The following is a 23,152-nucleotide window of genomic DNA, read 5'->3' as shown; positions in this document are numbered from 1 at the left end:
TAGTACCCAACCACGTTCCCCGTCATTACATCATGACTTTCTTATGTATGTACATCGTACTATTTTATGTCGATGTTATATCTTCATATAGTATTATTAGTGCGCTATGGTTGTCTACATTTGAAGCCATAGTTATTATATTTGATTTGTTATGTTTCATCCACTCCTGTATCTTAGTGATTGATGTAAACAATAACCTTTCGTGAACTTAAGTACTGTCTAAGAACTTAGATCACAGTGCTCTAAACTTACAGAGCCCATGTGAAATTAATCCTTTCACATTTCTATTATATCCCTTATACATATTATTATGTCTCACACGCTTGTGAACTTATAGTTCCTTAGATGAGTTTAATTTTGATTAATTATATCAAACCCTTATATTGTATCTCGATCCCTAGTATTTTATTTTCATCTTATCCTTTAGTATATACTATGCTCATTCCCCATTGTACTCTAACTGATTGCTTATCGTCGTAATCAAATTTAATGGATGAATCTTGACTAGTATCATCCTACATTGTATGATGACACATTTATTGTGGTTATCTTACTCGTATCTTTTTGTTATTTAGTTATAAGCGTGCTTTAAGATTTTATACATGGTTGTCTTAAATGCCTTATTGGGATTGATACCAATGGCTGCACCTGAATGATTGCAAGGCAAATGGGAATCCCTGCTCAATGCCTTTAGGAGTTTCCTAATTGTCTGTCTTATCCCCAGCCTGGTTGCTACACACAATTGCTACACCCGACTGCTATAACTACCAAATCTCCACCCAAAGCTGTAACCGGAGCAGACCACACCAGATACCCCCCCCCCCCAATTACATACCTGTTAGCAAGAAGGCATTGCCTACTGTCCTTGGCCTTAAAATATTGCCCAGTGTCCACATCGCCTTATACTGCCAAGTATCATCTGCCCAGTACCCGGCCCAAACTGTCCACTGCCCAATAGCTAGTGCCTAATGCCGACTGATTAGAGCAACCTTCGCTGCAGAAGATAAACTGGTGTTGAGTTAGCACGGCTCTCTACGAGCTAGATACCACAGCTGAGAGATCACCCCACTACAACTTAGTCTGCAGCACCAACCCTCTCTACTGCTAAACAGGTAGCGGCCTCACCCTACAGCCAGCTTGCTTACAGCATAGAGAATATCCCGAGCCGACGTCCTAAGACAAAGCCGGATGACTCATCCTTCTGAGTGCCAGTCCTACGACCGCCAGAACATGACCCACAGGCTAGCAACTAAGAAAATAAGTATCCAGACATAGGAACACTCTTCTCTTCCAATCACTCACCAATTAGCAATCCATGATGAGCAGTTATGTTAGATATTAGCACCTTCATTTCATTTCTTAATTATAATTTTATTTGATCATTTATCTTTTGTAAACTTTCATTTATTAAATTGTTTTTATTTATAAACGAATAATATTGGTCTGTTCTTACTGTTAGTTGTGGTGTGCCTGTACAAAATCTTATATGTGAGCGGGATAAACTAATACAATTTCCCCTAGACTTAAATAAACAAGCCCAATATTTACTAATTAAACATCTCGTCACAAGTGACATGGGTCCTCTAACAGGTGAGCCATAGAGCATCTCGAATGGTGAGAAGCCCATTGTTGTGTGTGGTACTTCTCTGTAGGCGAACAGTATGGGGTTGATCAGATGTCCCAGTCTGTTGGGTTGACCTGTGCTACTTTGTTCAGCATTGGGTTTCAGAGTTGAATTCAGGCGTTCGCTCATCCCATTCGTTTGGGGGTGGAAACGGGCAGCAAATTGTTGTTTAATATTCAGAGTTTTGCAAAACTGAGCGAATTCGTTTAATTTGAACTGAGTGCCTTTATTACTCAGTATTATCCGAGGGTAACCTGTTCTTGCAAATATTGCTGTTAGTGCGTCTACCACATCTTGGGAAGAAATTCTTTTCAATGGTATTGCTTCTGGAAACCGTGTGCACATGTCTACAACAGTCAATATGTAGCGATGGCCTCTTCCGGATATTACTGGCATTGGTCCAATAATATCTACAGCTATCTTCTCAAATGGCATTTCACTTAAGTCTGCTGTTTGTATTGGAGCTTGCATATATGTTCCTTTTACTCCATGTTTGGTAAATATGGTAAGATTTTGTGTAGGCCTTGACTTCTTGCTTAATTCTAGGCCAAAAAAACTCATTCAAGATTCTATTCAATGTTCTCTTTACTCCCATATGTCCGGCAAACAGGGTGTCATGTGCAAGCTTTAAAATTGTTCCTCTATATTTCGTTGGAATTAGCTATTGTTGTGTCTTGCCTGCTTTCAGATGAATTTCTCTCACATAGACACCATCTTCGCCTATCTTGAATAACTCTCGTCTTGGTGGAACTTCACTATCTATGAGTTTTATTAGATCTGGATCATTTTTCTGTTCACTGACAAATTTTTCTCCACAGAAAGTCAAGACCAACTACAGATTAAAACAGAAAACAGATAAGGATCTTGTCTGTTATCATTTGTATTTAGCACTTCTGCTTTCTTCAGAGCTCTTGTAGTAACCATGGAGCATTTCTGTAAGTATTTTTCTTTCCACTTGTTCAATTCTTCTACTGTGCAAGATTTGGAGCCTTTGACACAGCCAATGATAAGACCAATGTTGTCTGACTCATTATCTAGTACTAAAGCCTCATGCCAACCACTGATGAACGGTGTGTGTATGTTAATACGTGCTACCAGGTGTGTAGTTACTTGACCAGTGTAACCAACAAAGTCTTGTCTTCTTCCGGTGTACTCTTGTGGGTTGATGTAAATTGCTGTTTCTCATGTATCGTACAGTACGTTGGTCATATGTTCTCCCATGAAGCCTGGGTATACCTACAGTTTATTAGCATGTTTGGCAGCAAATGCTTGATCTCTCGGTCTGTTGTTCCAATCTCTATTGCATCGGTTCTAGAATCAAGTCTCTGTAGTGTGGTTTGTTCTACCACAAATTTGACATTGGAAACAAACTTTTTGCTGGTTACGGCGGTATTCTCGTTCCATGTAGGTATATGTTGGGCTCTTTTCTTCATCTTTCCCTCTTCTATATGTATATGTTGGCTTTTTTATATGTATAGGTTGGGCTCTTATCTGCATTGTCTCTTCGATATCTATATGTTGGGCTCCTTTTTTCATATTTCTCTCTTCGATATCTATATGTTAGGCTCATTTCTTCATCTTTCTCTCTTCTTTCTGTATATGGTGGGCTCTTGTCAGCGTTCTCTCTTCTATATAGAGGGTCCTGGGTCCGCATTCTTGCAGCGTTATTCACCATAAAAGCTGATGCCGCAGTTGGGTTCTCTCTAGCTAACACTTCCCTTGGGTGTGCAGCCTTATATTGTCTTAGTTGTGCAATCAGGCTGCTGATTGTCTTTGGCTCTCGCTCCAAGATGTATGTTTTCACCTTATTATTGTAAGCTTCCATCACAGCGTCCATTATGATGTGTTCTCTGAGGGTTTCATATTTGTGATCCACTTTTGACAGGTCTACCCATCGATCAAAGTAAATCAACATGTTGGTGACGAATATTTGAGGATCATCGTTCGGCAGAGGTGTCAACTCTTTCAATCTCCTTCGGTATTCATAACTTGTGGAGCCAAATTGTCTTAGCAAGGCCTCCTTCACGGCCACGTAATCACTTCTTTCTTCCTCTCTCATTTGGATGCAGATGTTCATGGCTCTTCTTCAATCGCCCCATGAGGCTCCTTGCCCATTTTGACAGTGGGAGGTTGCAGGCTGTTGCTATGTCCTCAAATCTCAGTAGATATGAGTCAATGCACTCATTCTGGCTCTCGTCGAATGCAGACATTCTGTACAATTGTTTGTATTTGTTAAAATGTTCCTCCTTTTCATTTTGCTGTTCTTTGTCTTTCTTTTCTTTAAGTTACAGTTCTAGTTGTAAGATTTCATTCCTTCTACTATCTTCTTCTTTCATTTTGGATTCTTTTAGTTGTAAGATTTCCTTCCTTTTACTGTCTTCTTCTTTCTTTTTGGATTCTTATAGTTGTAAGATTTCCTTCCTTCTACTATCTTCTTCTTTCGTTCTAAAATCTTCTTCTTTCTTTTTGGTTTCTTCCCTATTAAATCTCCTTTCTTCCTCCTGTATTATTTTTAGTATTATGAACTTTTCCAGTTCTTCGCCTTCAGGCCATTTTCCTTGCCCGCTTCTCTAAATATTTTGTATATCGACATTTTCACTTACTTGTGCCTCGTCGTATATCGTCGTGGTCGCCAGTTGTGAAGAAACATATCCCTTTACGTTTAAAGTGTCTTTTAATTGTGATGCATTTCAACATAACATATACACAACGCTAACATTATATACAGAAAAGCTCCACTAGATGACTCCCTTCTTCTTGTTTACAACACACTCGTTACTTCCCGCAAATCCCTTCTCCCAGGTACCCAACACTTGACCGTGTGTTACGGTTGACCACATATAGTAACCATGTCACAACAATAACCTATTGCATTCTTTCTTTGGTTCCTTCAGATATGAATGTATTTATATATAATAAATCCAAGCTTATTGTTTCAAAAGTTGATATTATGTAAATTCTACAAGAATGTTCATATTGATCATTGTTCTAATGGCCAATTATCCATAATAGGTAAATTTTGTATGACATAAGAAGTATAGAAGTGAATGTTACAGGTTTCCATTGTAACCTACCTGCTGATATTTTTGCAGATTGAGAGGAAGTAAATGTATCTTTGGTGTTTTCAGCAAACTTTTCATCCCTCGTGGCTAAATAATCATACTGGCATGCCACGTTATCACCACATTTAGCAATAGAAGCATTTCGTTCTGATTCACTGACTTCATCCAAGAATAGTGGGATGAATTCTTGATGGCTGTAGTTTGCAGAACTTTTATACGCCCCATAGGCAAAGATACTGTTGTTACTGGTGACTTCCCCTAAATTAGAATAAAAAGAACAGAAATGTTCTGGATTCCATTTAAAATTTTGGTAATTTTTAGTGAAGCATAAAGAAATGTTCACTACAGTAAAATAATCTCATAAAAGCAGGAATTTAACTTTTATTTTCTAATTAATTAATTATGGAGCATTTCATTTGATTAATGTTAAACTCTTAAACTACAAAATAAAATTTTTATTCAAAGAAAACAGAAAAAGCTAACAGAAAATGGTTGACCATCATTAGTTTTCATTTAGATTTCAACAGATACAGTAAAAATGCTCAACTATATAAAACGAATGTTTGGGGGTGTAAAAATTATCTGGTCATTCCTGGCTACTTCACATCTTCATAAATCTTTTAAAAAAAGAAACTGATGCCATGTTCTCCAGAACTTTGGGTCTTAAAATTGAAATATGCTTTTCATTATCAAATATACTGGTACTTACACTTTCGACCGAAGTTTTCAAATATTTTTCTTTCAGTGTTTGTTTCATTTGGTGCCAGCACAGTGCCATCAGGTAAAACAAAATCATCACTCACATTACCATTGAAGTTGCCCAGCAAGCCTGTTATGTTACCTTTGAGTTCAACACCAGCCTCAATATTCACTTCCAGGCACTTAATCCCCATGAAAATGTTGATCGTTATACCTGCAGAATTTATAGATGTGAATAGAAGTTTTCATATTGTTACTTATAACTTTGGCATAAATTTATACCATGATTCAAATAAATGTTTTATAATAGTTGTCACCTAACATTACACTAAAAACAAATCCATATCTACCTCTTTAAAAATTATGCTTACTGGCTTTCTTTTTTTTTTATATAAAACTTACTCTTTTTTTTTTCTAAATCAGTACAAATCTGTTTTGCTGGGTTTTTTTTAATCAAAATATAAATCTATTTTTTTATGGAAAAATCTATAAAAATGATTTAGTTAAAGAAATAATTTGAAAGGATTTTTTAAATAATTTAATTAAAGCTCAGCCAAAGGGGGGGGGGGGGGGGGGGGGGGGGTTGAGTGGTAAAGTACTTGGCATCTGAACATAGAGGTATCAAGTTTGAATTCAGGTGAAGAATGCTATTTTGAATTTCAGGATTTTTAGGGTGCCCCTGAGTCCACCCATCTTTAATGGGCACCTGACATTAGAAAGCAAAGGCAGTTGCTCATTGTGCTGGCCACATGAGAACCTTTTAAAGTGAGCCACAGAAACAGATGATCTTTACATCATCTGTCCCATAGATCGCTAGGTAGGAAAGTAGTACTGTAATTTTTTACTTTATTAAACTTTTTTTTACTTTGTTTGAAAATGTCATAATTAGGCCTCAGCTTTCTTCAAGCATAATATTATTGGAGCACAAATGCTTTTATTCTAAAAGTTTATGTCAGCTTTTACTATTGCAAAAAGTTACATAAATGTTTGCAAAAAAAATGTATATTGACATACTTGTAAACTTAGCCACTATATTAGTCTTGTTGGCAATAGTCTCTCTGCTGACAATGAAGGTGCTCATGTCCTTTACAAGACCTTCAGATGCATAGAACTCGTTAGTTAAGTCTATACCATTAGCGAAAATCACCATGGCTGTCAATGAAATAGGAATAAGAAATTATTATACCAGTCTGCCAGAAAGGCAAGCTTAAATTTAGCTACAAAATAAAAGTAACTTTAATTAGATAATAAATGTAATTACTCACAAGTTTTATTGGCAGAAAGTTCAACTTGTAGTGTAGCATCATTCCTTTCCTTGGCAGCAAAGGCAACAAAAACTGTTGCATTAATCAAAGTACCATTTGTCGCTTCTATTCGATCAGTCCTACCCTAAAAACAAATGAATGTAATCAGCAGTATGTTAACAAAGACTACAAAATATAAGCAAACTAAGCTATTACCACAAAAAATGTTGTATATATCTATTGCCATGTTTGCTTAAATATATTATCCATATAATTCTGAAATTAAATTCCCTTCATTTCAATACTTTCAAATATGTTTTTTATTATTTTATAATTGAAATGGAGGGTGTAATACCTCATTTTTACTCTAAATTTATTAACACGTGGATTCCCCATTTAGGATTTCTTTGTGTTGCTCTGACACAATCAAAAATGAGCCAGCCGACAAAACAATATTTCTAAACTTGTATTTAGTATTTACTGTCACAGAGTGTTTACTTTATAATTTGATTGTTGACATTTCTTAGCAAGTTGTTCTTATATCGTCATTGTTTATTTATCATTATTTATGAAATAGAAGACAAAATATTTTTTAACATGATTTTATTTTTACAATGTTTTGATTTTAAAATTTCCTTGTTGGGTGCGTAAATATTATGGTTGTTCAAGGTATTGCCTGGAATAACTTGTATCCAATTGTATATTGTCATGGAACGATTAGGAATTATTTGTTTTGGAAATAGTGGAAGTTTTTACTTACTGACAATGATGGGACTAGTAAAACAAGGATAGGGTTTTAGAGACAGAACGACATAGGTCGACGTAAACAGAGATACTTTCAGGACAACGTAGATATAAATAGCATTTTATAAACGTTAGCTGACATCTGAAAGTCCCCTTCATTGTTATTAAAACTTGTTCAATATTCGGTATCAGCATCGACTAGCTTCTATTGATTGTTTGGCTTTTCGCCGTTGTTATTGGACTACTTTGAGTGTTACCTCCATTTGGTTTATCTACATTAGATACTGTGAAAGCGCTTAACAATATTAACATGAAATATATATTGTTACGAATCTCACTATCCTGCTCTCTGCAAACTGCACCTTACAGCATAGAGCTCAAGAGCTCCTCTATATCTGGTTCGACTTTAAAAAGATATGTGTCCGGATCTGCTTCATCCTCCACCAGGTCCTCCCTAAGGCAAGCTTGTAATGTTTCCTTATTTCCACTTGTCTTCAGCCCTCGATCACGTAGCTCTTGCTTCATTTCATTCACAAGGAGTTGGTCGAGCGTTTTCATAGGAGCCATGAAAAAAAGGATCCCACTTCTGACACCAGTTGTTACGAATCTCACTATTCGGCTCTCTGCAAACTGCACCTTACACCACCAACTGAAAGAACTTGACAACTCAGGGCTCCAAATAACGTAATAGTTTAATGTCAATAAAATAACAGCCATTACTGTACAATTGGCAGCACGTAACACAAGACTGTACAAATATCTCTCCTGTAATAGCCATGCCGCCGTATCAACTCTTGCACTGGTCTCTCTGTCTCGTCTCGGACTTGTAGTGAGCCGTAGTAACGAACTGTAGATCGGGAAGTTGTATCTAACTCATCTCTGATACCTTCGCACTTTATATAGGGTCCCTGCTGACCTTCTAGAACCGGGCAGAACGTTGCTCAACCATTCTGGGTGGTCATATGACTACATTTCTCGTGACACTCCTGAGTTCTGTTCACGACGCCGATCCTTCCCGTCATGTTGACACTTGTCATGGCTGACCGTCGTAACTCATCACAGTTGACCGCTCGTCAGCGCTGGTCTGGGGCGATTTGCGTCGGCTGACTACACACACACCACTACCCCCATCTGTGCCACCACCAGGTTTATAACAATATATATATAATAGAAAACCTTTTTCTAAATTTTTCAATCAACATAACACAGTACACTTTGCATTATAACAATTTGTTGTAAAAAAAATAATTGTGAACAACTTATTGAAATTGATAACAGAAAGATGTTAGGCTATGACATGAGATTTTATACTGGGCAGAAAATGGTTTGTCAGCACTCAACTGGCTGAGTTTAAAAATAAATGAAGCTTTATGCAAATCAAAACAGATATTGCTCAAAAGGCTTGTCCTATCCCTAAATGACATATAATGATGAAAAATATTGTTATTAATGGATAGTTTATTCTTTAGCAACTGGTGGTGTTTCATGTGTTAACTCTTTTTATCACCTATCTTTATAATTCAAAATCATTCAGAACAGATAAATACTAAATGCCAGTACTGAAAAAATGTTCTTGAGTGAGTTTTTTGGAGGTCCTAATTACTATGACATAGCGGGATTGACCTTTCAGAGGAGATAAGGAGAAACATTTGGTTCTCATTCCAGTGGCTATTTCCTTGGATTACTCAAACTTTTTAAAAAATTTGATCCTTTTCTAGTAAGCAAGGAAAACATTTTGGGAATAGAAGAAAATTTTAATTTCTTGTCTTTTTGTGTAAAGTATATTTAGTGTAAAGTATATTTTACCAGATGATGGTCTTCATATTGAAACTTTCCTATATATGAGGAGCTACAGAGGGAAAAGTCTTTTGAAGTCAAAGTTCAATTTGCCTGCTTGTTTTCACAGTTTTGTTTTAGATTATGTTCTTTGCTGATGGCTGATCTCCATGCCTCAGCATGAAACTCTTGACACTCATGGCTTCACGCCATGAGGAGCTTTCAAGAACTAGCAGATCCCAGCCATGAATGACAATCTTACACTCCTTGAAGGACCTCTTAAAGGTGTCTTTGTCAAACTTTTAAACCCACTGAGAGCACTTTCTAGGATGTTTATAAGGATTGACCTACCTGGAGTCTGAAGTCTTCACTGTCTATTAAGATATATTCTCCCCAACCATTCATGGTATATTGAAGGCCATCTAACGCTGTTAAATGAGGATCCCCAAAGAATGATGCTAAAAGAAAAAAAAAAAAGAAAGGTGTGTAGTGCATTCAAAATTTATCCTATAAATTACAGACGTTCATTAATACCTTCGAAACAGAAGATAATTAGTATTACACCCAACACATATTCCTGTGTAATCGTGTTAATCTACTCATGCACATTAATTATAGAGACTCAATCTCTGCTAAATGATTGATTTTCATGGCAAAGTTAGTTAGGACACTGAAATGTTCTTATATGTAATTACTTGCAAACAACATACTTCTAAAAAAGGCTAGACTAGTTAACCTTGCCTGAAGATAAAAGTGATTATTATCATATTTTCGTTACATATTTACATCTAATAAAAGCTGGACTAGTTAACCTTTCTGATAATATAGTTTTAATATAATTATTATTATATTTTTGTTTTGTTTTACACAGGTTACACTTGGAAATAGATTATACTTCATTAATGAAATATAAGAGGCTTAAAGATGTGTTATTGACTACCTTAGACAAAGGCCTTAGAAATGCTTAATGAGTATTTTTTTAAAGCTAATTAAGTTTTTTTTTACTTATACTGAAAATATCACTTTTTTATTTTCACCAATACAGAATTTAGGATAGAGTATAAAGGTAATTTTTTTTTTCATATCAGATATCATGCCTGGCTATAATTCTACCAAGTTTTATTGCTGTAAGTCTCAAATGGTGTTTACAAAGTGGAAAATGCTATTTAACAAAGAGAACAATGGGCATGTACAGTTTTGGTGATAGTCTATATAAAAAAATTGTTGTCACAAAAAAAACAACATGTCAGGCTTTGTAAAGCCTAATATTCTTCATATATTTAAATAGTTTTCACTAGGTGGAGTCTAAATACTGATTTTCAAAAAATTTCTTCCATAACTTTTGATTACAATTTTTCAATAGTTGGTCAATATTTGGTCAAAGGGAGATTACCAAATTTGCTAACTCAAACAATGCCACCACCATTTTGTTCACACCTCTTTGACATTTCTTGTTGCTCAAGACCCCATAATTTCCTTCAATATCTACACTCTGAACCTGCAAGAATCATAAATACCAATGTGTGGGCTAGAAATTTACTACTAGTACTAGATCTACTTAAAATTTCTTAACTGACAAGTAAATCTATCATTTGCCAAACTCAATCTGAACTTTGAACTTAATGTTACTTTTGACCTGGAGGGGGGGTCTTGCCTAGCCTAACCTTGCTTAGCCTAGCCAGTGACGGCATCTCCTCTCACACAGTTCCATTGGGCTCAGAGTTAGGTAAAAACAGGGGAAAAAATCACAACTTTCTCACATCCCTAATTTATAGATTCTAGAGAAAAATGTTAGAATCTGGTCACTAAATTTATATAATTTATATACAGACCTAAGTCACCTATCAATTATCAATTTAATGATAGGGGCCTATCATTCAATATGACCATAATTATTTAATATAATAAATGATACGGCGAGACAATGAATATAAATATTACATACTTAGAGTAACTTACATCTATCGAACACCTTCGTTTTAAGGTACTTATCGAACACCCCATTGTATTTTTTAAAATTCTCCTTTATTTCGATGATTATAAAGAAACTAGTCCATTCTTATTGTGCATCGTCCATTTCTTTATAGTTAAGTTATAATTAGTTTCATTTTCACCCGAGGATCATTTTTTTACTTATATTCAAAGTGCATTGGTAATATTGGTATAAAAATTTCACATTTTTTGAACTCTTGGGAAGAGTGGAGTGAGTCTCGGGTTAAGGGTATTTTTTAATGCTAATGATGCTTCAGCTAAAAAAAACTATATAATACGCTTCTAATTAGGCTGAGAAATATTTACAACTATTTATTTAAAAGTGTCCTTTGTTACCTAAACATGAAAATTGAGGTTTAAAAATGGGGTGTTCGATAATAGCAGTTTTTATATAAGCAATCTCAGTTTCGTAAGATATCGAACGCCATTTTAATGTTAAAAATAAACATCAAAGAGATATAACCCAAAGAACTCAAAATATTTAAATTATATATTTTTTAATTGTTATTTTTAAAAATAATGTAATGCAAAGTACATAAATAAATTACCAGTGTAACAATTTGTATCAGCTATTTGTGGTTTACCGTAAATGTGCTATATTTTTCTAAGTAAATAGATTTACATCGATATGCACTAATTGTACCCATTTTAAAAGCTTGATTTTATGACACATATAGTTTGATGCTATTATCATGGTTGTGCTACCATAGGTGAAGGAGAAGTAAAATATAACACAGGAACAATGAATTCAGAATATATCCAGTTGTATTTTTTTTTTCAGATGCCCCATTCTATTAACTTCTGAATTATGTGTTATAAACCAATACCTAGCACATGTGCTTGATGTGAAGAGATATTAATAAAACGAAAGGGCTAAGGGGGAGGTATAGAATATAGATATGGTGTTTTGAAATAGAAATGTCTTTGGTAGGTAAAAATATATATATATATATATATCGTGTATAGTTTATTTATTTAAATACCTATATAATCTATGTGTAGAAACAGACAGAAATAAATTTATATAGATTATAGAGCTATAAATTAATTATTTTAATTTAATAAACATGATATTTTCTACTAGGCTACTTGTATTTTCTCTGTCTTTCTTTTAACTCCCATCCAAGGACCCTCTTCTTGTTTTCATAATTTGGATGTTCGTTTTGTGACACCTTAACATCCCCTCCCTCCCATAGATGCTTATAATTCTTTTCATGACTCTCTCCCCCTTCCCTCCACTGCCTGTTGGATAGTTTGTGACACTACTCGCTGAGTGTATACCTCTCCTTAGCGCCAGCTTATCTTGCGTGATCACATGCAGTGGGCATGGTCTCTGGCTTCAAATTAGCAGCCCACACTTTTTCTTTCATTCATAAGTTATAGATATCTCTATCTAGGTCATGTTTATTCATTGAAAAAATCATAGATTTATTAATCCCAATAATATTTCTTAATACGATTTTGCTGTGTTCAAAAAGGAGAATGAGCTGAATTCATTATTATTTGTTTGGACACCCCCTTTTTTAATTTTATTTAACAGCTAACGGTATAAATGTGATTGGAATGTTTTTCTAAAGATGTTTGGAAGCTTATTTTGATATGCCCATCAGCCTACGATCAAACAGGCTCATGATATAGCCTTCATCCCTTATATGGGTATGAATTGCCGGGGGAGGTTAAAACAACAGCTTAACATACATGGTTACCGAGAATCTAAATAACTGCCATCTGCTTTGGAAAAACGGAACAAAATTACCAGAACTTATCTAAAATTGGACATGCTCAGTCCCGAATCGTCGATTTTAGCTCCAAACATAAAAACAAATGAATTACAAACAAAAAAAAGCGACCCGTTTAGAAAGGAGAATCCGATGGGGTGTTCAATTTAAAGTTCAAACTATAAGAGCCTCCTCTAGTTGAGTAATAATGGCTGGTGAAGTATGATATACAAAACTAGTAAACAAATCTATATCTTAATGTAGATCTAGATAGGCCCCTAGGTACCTGTAACAAATCCTGATGCAAGGGAACAGCCCATATCTGGTCTGACCTGGTTGAATAGATCACAATACTTTTTGGTCAGACCCTGACAGCACAAGCTCTTAGGGTAGACATCCTCTGCAATGGTCATAGAAAAATTCTGGAAAGGGTTGCTTGTTAAAATGTGCCCAGATTCAGCATTCCCAGACAGGTAAAATCCATAGAAGAAAGGGTTCAAACGAATGTAGCAACACAGCTGAAAATTTTAAAAAAAATTTAAAAGGAGAGCGTGACCAAGATGTCTAGATTTAGATATTTTGTTTGTAAATATGAGCGAAGCAATTTATAATAGGCCTACTACGTCAAAATTAGGATTAGTTTTCAGAGATTGTATGGCTTTTGCAATAAAATTATTGCTACTAAAGCTCATTATTTCAAAATTCACCAACTTCAGCAACGAGATATTGGTCTAAACTTCCCACAGGTTGCGACGTCGCAAGAAGTCTTTTAGTTGCTTCCTGTACAGCCTCTCCCCCCCCCCCCCCACACACACACACGTTCTAGCTCCCTTTAGATTTATTCTTCCACACTCTCGTTTGAAGGTGTGAATATTTAGCCTTATTTGTAAGGCGCCAGTGGTTGCAGCATCTAAAAAGCTGCAGTGCTCCTAATATTTAATGAGAGAGAGAGAGAGGGCCTTTAGAATGAAATTTTTTTAGATATAGAAATATAATTACAACGTTCAATCTAACTTTTTTTTTTTTGGTTTTAAATGGCATTTATAATTAATCACTAGTCTGGTTGTTCTTTGATGTTTAATTGTCATCCCGCCATTGTGACTCCAAGCACATGCATCTCTTGTATTTAGTGATGAATCATTCATTTGTGGTGAATTCATTTCATTTTGATTTATAAAGTTCATCTTTTTTTTTAGCATGAAGACTAATTTCGACTCATTTATTACTAATTTCAATTATTTTTTTAGTGTGCAAACATATCTCTACATAATGGTTTGCTGATTTATAAACTTACTTTATTTAGTGAATTTCCAGCAAACTTGCGCTTTTTCTGAATTGAACTAATGGCATAGCAAAAGATATTATCATTAGTTCCCCTTTTGAATACAAACTGCCATTGTTTTCTGACCCTTTCTTCAGAACATGGGCATGCCGGGAGCTGCTTTAAGTCGTTTTTAAACTCGATGCTCTGGGCTCTAGCTACGTTGCTGTTATAGAACTGAAGACATTTGTAATCTTGTGACTCACTCTCACCAACTTTAAAGATGAAAACTCCAGGGTTTCCTGTACAAGAATATTCAGCGTATTGTTTGTTATTAGGCCAACACGCACCAGTTCAGAAATGAAACTTTAAACAAAAAAAAAATTCTTTTTAATAAAAAAATTTAAAAAATGCAAATTGGTGAAAAGTTTATTCTCAAAAGAGGTCGGTCTCGTTCACAATTAGAGGGTCAGATGTTATGAAAGGGACGATTTTTACACCCTGCTCTCATTGCATAAAAGACTTCCAATTAGATAATTATAATTCTTATTTTCTAGTATTTTATAATTGATAACAAATAATGCTAAAAAAAAATATTATTACAGAATGCTACAAGAAAAGTGTATAGTGTTGATATATCAACACAGTAGGCCTGGGGTTTTCTCCTGGCGTTCAATTGGATTTCATTTCAAACTCATGAACTTTTTAGAGCAACATTAATTGGTTTAAAAAATGTATACAAAATTGAGTTATATTACTATGATATGCAGACTAATTGCTTGCATTTCCAGAAAACATATTTCTGTTTTTAAAGGAATCATTGCGTTTGTTTTGCTTTGTACCAAAGTAACATTAGCACCAATACTAAATTTGATTTGTATTGAAATCCCGTGACATACCAGCTGCTCCAATCAAGGTATCCAATCTTGTGGTAACAGCGGTGTTTGTGAAGCCAAGGTCTACCACTCCGTCTGAATTGACATATCCCATCAATATCTTTCGATTGCGAACAAAACTCCACTTCATGGAGCCTTGTTGATATATGGTTATAGCGTAGGCTTTCAAACCGTCAGTAGTGTAGATTACTTGAAAGGTGTTTTCTTCGTTCTGAAATTACATTGCCTTGTTTATATATAGCTCGCCTAAAACAAATATACAGGTGAAACGTAAGGCCAAACATGACATATATTACTGATTTTATTACCAAATTAATAAAAGTTTGCAGATTGAACATAATTAAATTAGTTTTGTAGTTTATAACAATATATATCTTAAGTAAATGTGAAAATCTGATAATAAAGTAGCAAAGGGAAAGGCCCTAAGAGGGGCAAAGAAAGCCCACAAAAGAAGAAAAAGAGACACAAAGCCAAGGATTCCTATGATGTAACTGCCTGATGAAACAAGCAAAAAACTGAGGTTTCCAAAAAAAAATTTAAAAAACTTAACCACTTTTATATATATATATATATATATATATATATATATATATATATATATATATATATGTTTATTTATCGAATCTGTAAGATGTGTAGTTTTAGTAAATATATATATATATAAACGACTAGCACTAAGCTTCTCCTAAACAGCTATTCAAATAGGCGAAACATACATCAAATAATTGGAGAAAATATATCCACAAACACAAAGTTTTGTTTTCTTGTCCTAAGATGAAGCTAGAGAGCAATATTTTATGTATCTTTGAAGACCCACCATTTAATTAGGCTACTTATTTTGATACGACTAATACAAACAAAGCCATAGACTGCCGAGAATCTTTATTTATTTTTCTATACGTATCCTTGCAAGTTTAACAAATACGCATTTTACTCACATAGCAATATGCTGAGGAGCAAGCAGCTGTAAAAGGTTTCACTTTGAGCCACGTAGCTATTAAAACTAAGTTTGCAGTAAAATTATCATGAGCTGCAGGGCTGTAGTAGTTCCTGACCTGTAATAATGTTTCACAAAACAGAAAATTTTGAATGTTGTAATATCTCTCGCAAGATCAGCAAATCATATGGCCTTCCATCTTTAACCATTTAGTTTGTATTTAAAATTATTTTTAGTTGAAGGAGATGAACTTTTATTAACTCATAAAATAAATTAAATAATCAGCACATTTGAGAACATTTGTACCTATAATTCTTTGGATGATAAAGAGAAAAAACATAAAAGATTAGGTGTGCTGCTTCAAAATCTTTTGTTTTAAATCCAAAAGCATAGGAATAGCCCCCTCCCTTAAGCGTAGGATCTTTTGAGTGTACCACTTTACTGTTAGAAAGTTACTTCTTTTAGTGAAATCATTAGCACAAACTGAAAAATTAGTTTTCTCTTCAAACCAAAGTTGACCGATTAAAGGGACTGGAACGGAAAGGAAGGGGCGCCAAAATGGGTATCACAAGCACTGCATAAAATATCATAGTTATGGCGCTTAGAGTGCTTGTGTTTATTAAGTTTTGTTGCTAAAAGGTGACCGTTTTTATGTGAAATTGGATTATGTACAATCTTTGGAGCAGGGGGAGCGCCGACATTACGTTACGCCACAGCTTCTATGAACTGTCTTTCCAAAAGATAAAATGTGTATTTGCCACCACAATAGCTGCGACACTTTTTTGTGTGTGCACAAGCAAACAAGTAATATGCCAAGTTTTATTTTTAAAGATAATTCCTCCTTTATACAGTTGATTTTTTAATAACTAATGTATGATAGAAAACAACATTTCTCAACCAGCCCCTATTTTTCATCACCCCCGTTAGAGTATATAAAATTCTAGTTTAGTGATGTAGCCTAGATCAAACTTGGAAACATTTAAAGACAGACTAGCATGGGCGTAGCCAAGCGGGGTTGGGGTTCAATCCTCCCCCGACATTGAAATCGCTCCTATAGAGAGTTTTGAGGTTAAAAGCCTCCACATCAATTATATTCTAGAGCAAACTACAGTAACCAAATTCTATGAGCGTAGCTAAGGATTTTTGAGTTTGTTGAAAAAATCTCCATATATTTTTTGTTAGTTTAAAACCCCTCAACAGATGGTTCTGACGATAAAACTTCCTTTTTCGATATAAAATCTAAAGAAAACTACAGTCATTAAATTCCATGATCGTAGCCAAAAGTGGTTACAAACTTCTACCCGTCGCTGTGCTCCATTTATAAAATGTCGTGAGTAGCCGAATTAGTTTTTGAACTAAAATTGTATAACAGCAGGATAATGCATTGTTGATACATGAGAATATGCATTTTTTTGTTTGTTTTAAATACCGGAAATAGTACTTGGCGCGGAGCTCCGCAAAATCTTCATTAACATCTGTCTGTTTATTTAACTCTTTACTGAATATACGCGGGCGTATATAGCTGAACTCTTTACTTTTAAAATGATTATGTTATGAACAAGTGTAACGGTCAAACCAGAGTTTATTTTATGTGGCCAATTAACTTTTTTTTCACCAAAGATATTCGTTAACTGTCAAATTTCTAGGGAAATCTTTAGAGCCGTTTTCGAGATACATGTCCAGGTTTTAGATTCCACCCATGAAAACTTTGCATGATGATAAGAGGAATTGTAAGAACGAAGAGTTGGCAGTGCTATTTTTTTTCTCTCTAGAAATCCAAACCTGGGATATTAAAGCAATGATTATATAATTCATTGTATTTATTATCTAAAATCAAAATGCTGTGACTACATTAAGGAATGATTAAGGTCTTACATTGTACAGACTCTGAAACTAAGATACGTACATCTTGCGTGGCTCTGTTTAATATATCGGTGTTGTCATCTTCATACAGATGGTAAAAAACTTTCTGGTTCGTATCTACTGGATTCATTTGGGTCCAGAACGGGGCTAGAACATTTTGCTGCTTGGCCGATGCTGCGTCAAAGTCAGGGTTGAAAAGTTTGGCCGGCTCATCAAAGGTAATGGCACCATTCATAGCAACCTTTAAAATATATGTCTTGAAGTTGTCAACCCCAAAAGATGAACATTAAAAAAAAAATAATTTATAGGTCTATACGTAAGTGGGAGTTATATATAACTAGCCTGGCATTACCCGCGGCCTGCGGGTCTAAGTTTGTGTTTACTAATGTAGTGGATTGGATTTATATGTATGTAAAACTTAGCTAATGATCCTTTCACATTATTTCTCTTTCGCTACGAAAATAAAATTAGTTTTGTGAAAATGGGTTTATACGAAGCCGATACATTCATATCTAGTAAAAACGAAAAGAGCGATAGCTTTGTTAAATGAATGGGATTATAAAGTGAACAATTAAACGAAATAATTTTTAGTACGCGATTCATGAATGAATATAGATCTAGGTCTATCTTAACTCGGCTTCGCAGCTTTCGTAAATGGATGTAGCTTTAGAAAACCAAATTTGAATGTTTATTTGATCAAAATATGAAATGAATGGACTTTAATTAATATGTTTATGTGTTAAAGTATAAAACTATCTGTGCGAAGAGAAGTTTTATCATCTTAGAGTTGAATTAGAGTTTTAGATCTAGGGATGGGATTATAAAGTAAACAATTAAACGAATTAATATTTAGTACGCGATTCATTACGGAATTGTCTAATGAAAGAATGTTCGTCAGGAAATCTGTAGTCACAGATATAAGGAACTAATTAATGTAAAAAATGCTTTTGAAACACAAAATTGAAGGTTAATTTTATTATATAATGAAATCAATGGATCTTCTTTTGTCTTTTCATGTGTCAAAGTAAAAAACTATCTGCGCAAAGTGTATTTCTTAAAATTAGATCTAAGTCTAAATCCTTTCTATCTTTTCTCATGTCAACATTGTAGACATGGCCTAGATCCATAAAATACTATAGCTGTAATAGAGTCGGACAACTTTATTTTTTTTGAGGGTCTTAAGTTTGTTTTAGGGCTACAATACATACACTACGGTCTAAGTTGGTACCCAAGGAACATTCCTGCCTAGTTTTATCAAGATTGGTCAAGTGGTTTTGATGTCTATAAGTAACATACATACATACATACATACATACACCACACATTCTACTTTATAATATAGATATAAGATATATATATATATATATATATATATATATATATATATATATATATATATATCTGTGGCATTTTACGTCTCGAGAGACGATCTTTTCCCTTTGCAACTTCTTGTGTGACTAAAGAGGCCAATCCTTGATACACAGCTGCGATCGCAGATTGGGCATATATAATCACCAGGCGCCGTTGCATTTTCACCCTTCTTTCTGCTTCTGTTGTGTATGACATCTGCAATCCGTGACCCTTCCTTTATGCTCTCTCTCCATGTGGATCTATCCAGTGCCACCTCTTTCCAGCTGCTAGTGTCGATTTTTAAGAGCTTCATGTCGCGTTTGCATACATCCGTATAACGTAAAAGTGGGCAACCAGCGGCTCTCCTGCCTTCTATTAGATCGCCATACAGGATGTTCTGTGGAAGTCGACCTACTGGCATTCTACGAACGTGGCCAATCCAGCCAAGGCGTCTGCTGCTGATAACAGAGCGGATGTCCTGGCACCCTGCTCTTCGTAGTACTTCCTCATTGGTTATCTTATCTTGCCACCTTATTTTAAAGATCCGCCTTAGGCATCGGAGGTGGAAGACATTCAGCTTTTTTTCCTGCCATGAGTAGGTTGACCATGTTTCACTTCCATACAGCAAGGTGCTCAACACACAGGTCCGGTAGACTAGGGCTTTAGTACTGTTAGTCTGCAATATGTTGTCCCAGACTCTTTTATGCAACCGTGACATGGTGGCCATTGCCTTGGCTATCCTATTGTTTATGTCTATATCCAGTAGAGTGTTGTTAGATATGATGGAGCCAAGGTAACAAAAGTGATCAACAATTTCTAGTGGTTGGCCATTAATGCTTACTTGAGGTGCAGTGTTTGTGTTTTGGACAAGTATCTTAGTCTTGCTTTGATTAATGTTTAAGCCGAACTTCTGGCAAGCAGCAGATAGTTTGTCAACCAGGGACTGTAGCTGAATATCAGAATCAGCAATAATAGCTACATCATCAGGAGTTCCCTGATGAGTAGCTTCATAACCTTGGTTTTTGCCCGCAGCCTTGATACATTAAATAGTTTTCAGAGAATCTTGTATGGAGAAACACACCTTTGTTTATGTCGTTGTACGAATAATGCAGTACAATCAATCAAAACGCTGTGACTACATTAAGGAATTATTAAGGTCTTACATTGTACAGGCTTTTGCTAGAGTGTTACTAAAGCGATTACAGATCCTGGCAGATCGTGTTTATCCAGAGTCGCAGTGTGGCTTTAGGGCAGGAAGATCTACAACAGATATGATTTTCTCTCTGCGGCAGCTACAGGAGAAGAGCAGAGAACAAAAGCAGCCCCTCTTCATAGCTTTTATTGATTTGACCAAGGCCTTTGACCTTGTTAGCAGAAGCGGTCTGTTTGCTGTACTAGAGAGAATCGGCTGTCCAAATAAGTTAAGAAAACTAGTGTCAGCTTTTCACGAAAATATGCAGGGCACCGTTCAGTTTGAAAGTTCTTCCTCCAGGCCATTCTCCATTAAGAGCGGTGTAAAACAAGGATGTGTACTGGCCCCTACACTATTTGGCATCTTCTTCTCAGTCGTACTATCCAGTGCTTTTAAATCCCTGGAAGACGGAATATACATCCATAGCAGATCCGATGGAAGGCTTTTTAACCTGGCACGTTTTAAAGTCAAAACGAAAAGGCGTCGTATCTTGATAAGGGAGCTGCTGTTTGCCGATGACGCGGCACTCGTATCTCACTCACAAGGAGGTCTACAGAAGCTAGTGAACGCCTTAGCAGCTGCTTGTCAAGAGTTTAGCCTTACTATAAGTCTCTCCAAGACCGAAATCCTGGCACAAGACGTTGCAGAAATACCTATAATACAAATTGGGAACCACACCCTTTCAGTGGTGCAGGAATTTACCTACTTGGGTTCAACAATTGTCAGTAACCTAGACTTAGACATCGAGCTGACAAAAAGGATAGGAAAAGCTACCACAGCATTGGCAAAACTATCCAAGCGCGTCTGGGAAAATGGTAAATTGACCACAGCGACCAAAATCCTAGTCTACAACGCCTGTGTTGTGAGCACTCTCCTTTATGGCAGTGAAAGCTGGTCAACATACATGTACCAAGAGCACAGATTGAATAGTTTCCACTTGCGCTGCCTGAGACGCATAATGGGCATCTCTTGGAGGGACCATGTCTCCAATCAGGAAGTTTTGAGATTGGCCAATATGAACAGCATGTATGCTCTCCTGACACAAAGGAGATTACGCTGGCTCGGACATGTCACCCGCATGCCAGATGGTAGAATCCCGAAAGATATCTTATATGCTGAGCTTGTGGAAGGAGTCAGACCCAAGGGCCGCCCAAGACTAACATATAGAGATGTCTGCAAGCGAGACATGAGAGCCTCAGGCATCAGTGAAAGTATGTGGGAAAACATAGCCAAAGACCGGAGTGCATGGAGACAGACTGTGCGTGCTGGGACAACCCTTGCTGAGAATAAAAGAATTGAAGCGGCTTTAATCAAGAGGGAAAAAAAGAAAGCTGCCCTGTCTGCTAGCCCTAAATCAGAGGCATACAAATGTACGAATTGTGGCAAAGTCTGCCGTTCTAGAATTGGCTTGATTAGCCACACCAGATTCTGCCCCGTCTCAAGATTAAGCCAAAACCAGTGACTCACTTGGGCGCATCCATTGCCTTTCGAGACAAAAGGAGCCATATACATTGTACAGACTCTGAAACTTAGATACGTACATCTTGCGTGGCTCTGTTTAATATACCGGTGTTGTCATCTTCATACAGATGGTAAAAAACTTCGTTTATGTCGTTGTACGCATAATGCAGTACGTGTCCCACAGGACATGCGTGACGCAACTATAGTCACAATAAACAAGAACAAAGGGGATCGGAGTGACTGCAACAATTATAGGGGTATCTCTCTCCTCAGTATAGTGGGCAAAATCTTTGCTAGAGTGGCACTATCCAGGCTGCAAGTAATAGCTTCTAGAGTCTACCCAGAGTCTCAGTGTGGATTCAGGAGTGGTAGATCCACTATAGACATGATATCTTCTCTACGACTACTGCAGGATAAATTCAGAGAGAGAGAGACAGACCCCTTTACATCGTTTTTGTTGATCTGACTAAAGCCTCTGACATGAAGTGGCCTTTTCAAACTCCTAAGGAAAATAGGTTGCCCTCCCAAACTACTGAAGTTCATTGAGTGCTTTCATGAGGAAACTAAATGTACTGTCAAATTCAATGGAGCCCAATCAGCACCTTTTGAGGTTTGCAGTGGTGTCAAGCAGGGATGTGTGCTCGCACCTACTCTGTTTGGCATATTCTTCTCCTGTCTACTTCATATATAGGACTATATATATATATATATATATATATATATATATATATATATATATATATATATATATATATATATATATAATAAACCTTTGTTTGTTTTTATTATACTTTAAAAAAATGTATTCAAAGTTGAAAAGGTTATATTAAATCACTCAAATGTGTGTTGTTGTTAAAAAAAAAGAGGGCATACGTGTAGGTACATTATAATTGCACTCAGAAATAAATATAACATTGTACCAATAGCTTAGATTTTTGTTTCAAATGAAATAGAAATTGGCCAATTTTTCTTGCATTGCTTATAAATAGTTCACGGCTATACATGCTTTATGGCTATGACAAATAATATGTTCCTATAAAGTCATTTTATTTAATTATTGTAAAGCAGACTCTATATCCATATACATATCCTACTTAGACATAAGTGACTTTACTTGAGCAGTCTGTACAGACTTTGATCCAAAAGGTACTCTATGGCTAAAGTAGATAGTTTCACTGTGTGACCTGAACCCAACAGGGACGCTTGTATCGTTGACTTCATCTCCATATGGGTAAAGAGCTAAATCAAGGAAATAAAAAGATTAAAATTTATTTCTATATCTTAGTTAATATCTATTGACTTTATCTACATAGGGTAAAGAGCTAAATCAATG

At 35.7% G+C, this 23,152-nt stretch overlaps 1 protein-coding gene across 4 annotated transcripts in view; it reads right to left on the bottom strand.

Moving 5' to 3' along the window:
• Positions 1 to 23,152, bottom strand: part of LOC106067559 (serine-rich adhesin for platelets-like) — a 71,627-nt gene that overhangs the window by 34,692 nt on the left and 13,783 nt on the right. For all 4 annotated transcript variants that reach the window (XR_008773631.1, XR_008773632.1, XM_056004018.1 and 1 more), the window contains exons 4-14: positions 22,934 to 23,058; positions 17,860 to 18,057; positions 15,955 to 16,071; positions 15,020 to 15,227; positions 14,154 to 14,422; positions 13,146 to 13,377; positions 9,501 to 9,607; positions 6,651 to 6,774; positions 6,400 to 6,537; positions 5,396 to 5,599; positions 4,699 to 4,944 (exon numbers count right to left, since the gene is read on the bottom strand). Coding sequence is in view for 2 of the 4 variants with exons in the window: in XM_056004018.1 (XP_055859993.1) it covers positions 4,699 to 4,944; positions 5,396 to 5,599; positions 6,400 to 6,537; positions 6,651 to 6,774; positions 9,501 to 9,607; positions 13,146 to 13,377; positions 14,154 to 14,422; positions 15,020 to 15,227; positions 15,955 to 16,071; positions 17,860 to 18,057; positions 22,934 to 23,058 (1,968 nt within the window). In the remaining 2 variants the exon portion in view is untranslated. The remainder of the gene's footprint in view (positions 1 to 4,698; positions 4,945 to 5,395; positions 5,600 to 6,399; positions 6,538 to 6,650; positions 6,775 to 9,500; positions 9,608 to 13,145; positions 13,378 to 14,153; positions 14,423 to 15,019; positions 15,228 to 15,954; positions 16,072 to 17,859; positions 18,058 to 22,933; positions 23,059 to 23,152) is intronic.

Source organism: Biomphalaria glabrata, chromosome 11 (genome assembly GCF_947242115.1).
Source record: "Biomphalaria glabrata chromosome 11, xgBioGlab47.1, whole genome shotgun sequence".
In the NCBI taxonomy this organism is placed as follows: domain Eukaryota; kingdom Metazoa; phylum Mollusca; class Gastropoda; family Planorbidae; genus Biomphalaria; species Biomphalaria glabrata.
This window is presented reverse-complemented; position numbering and strand designations above follow the sequence as displayed.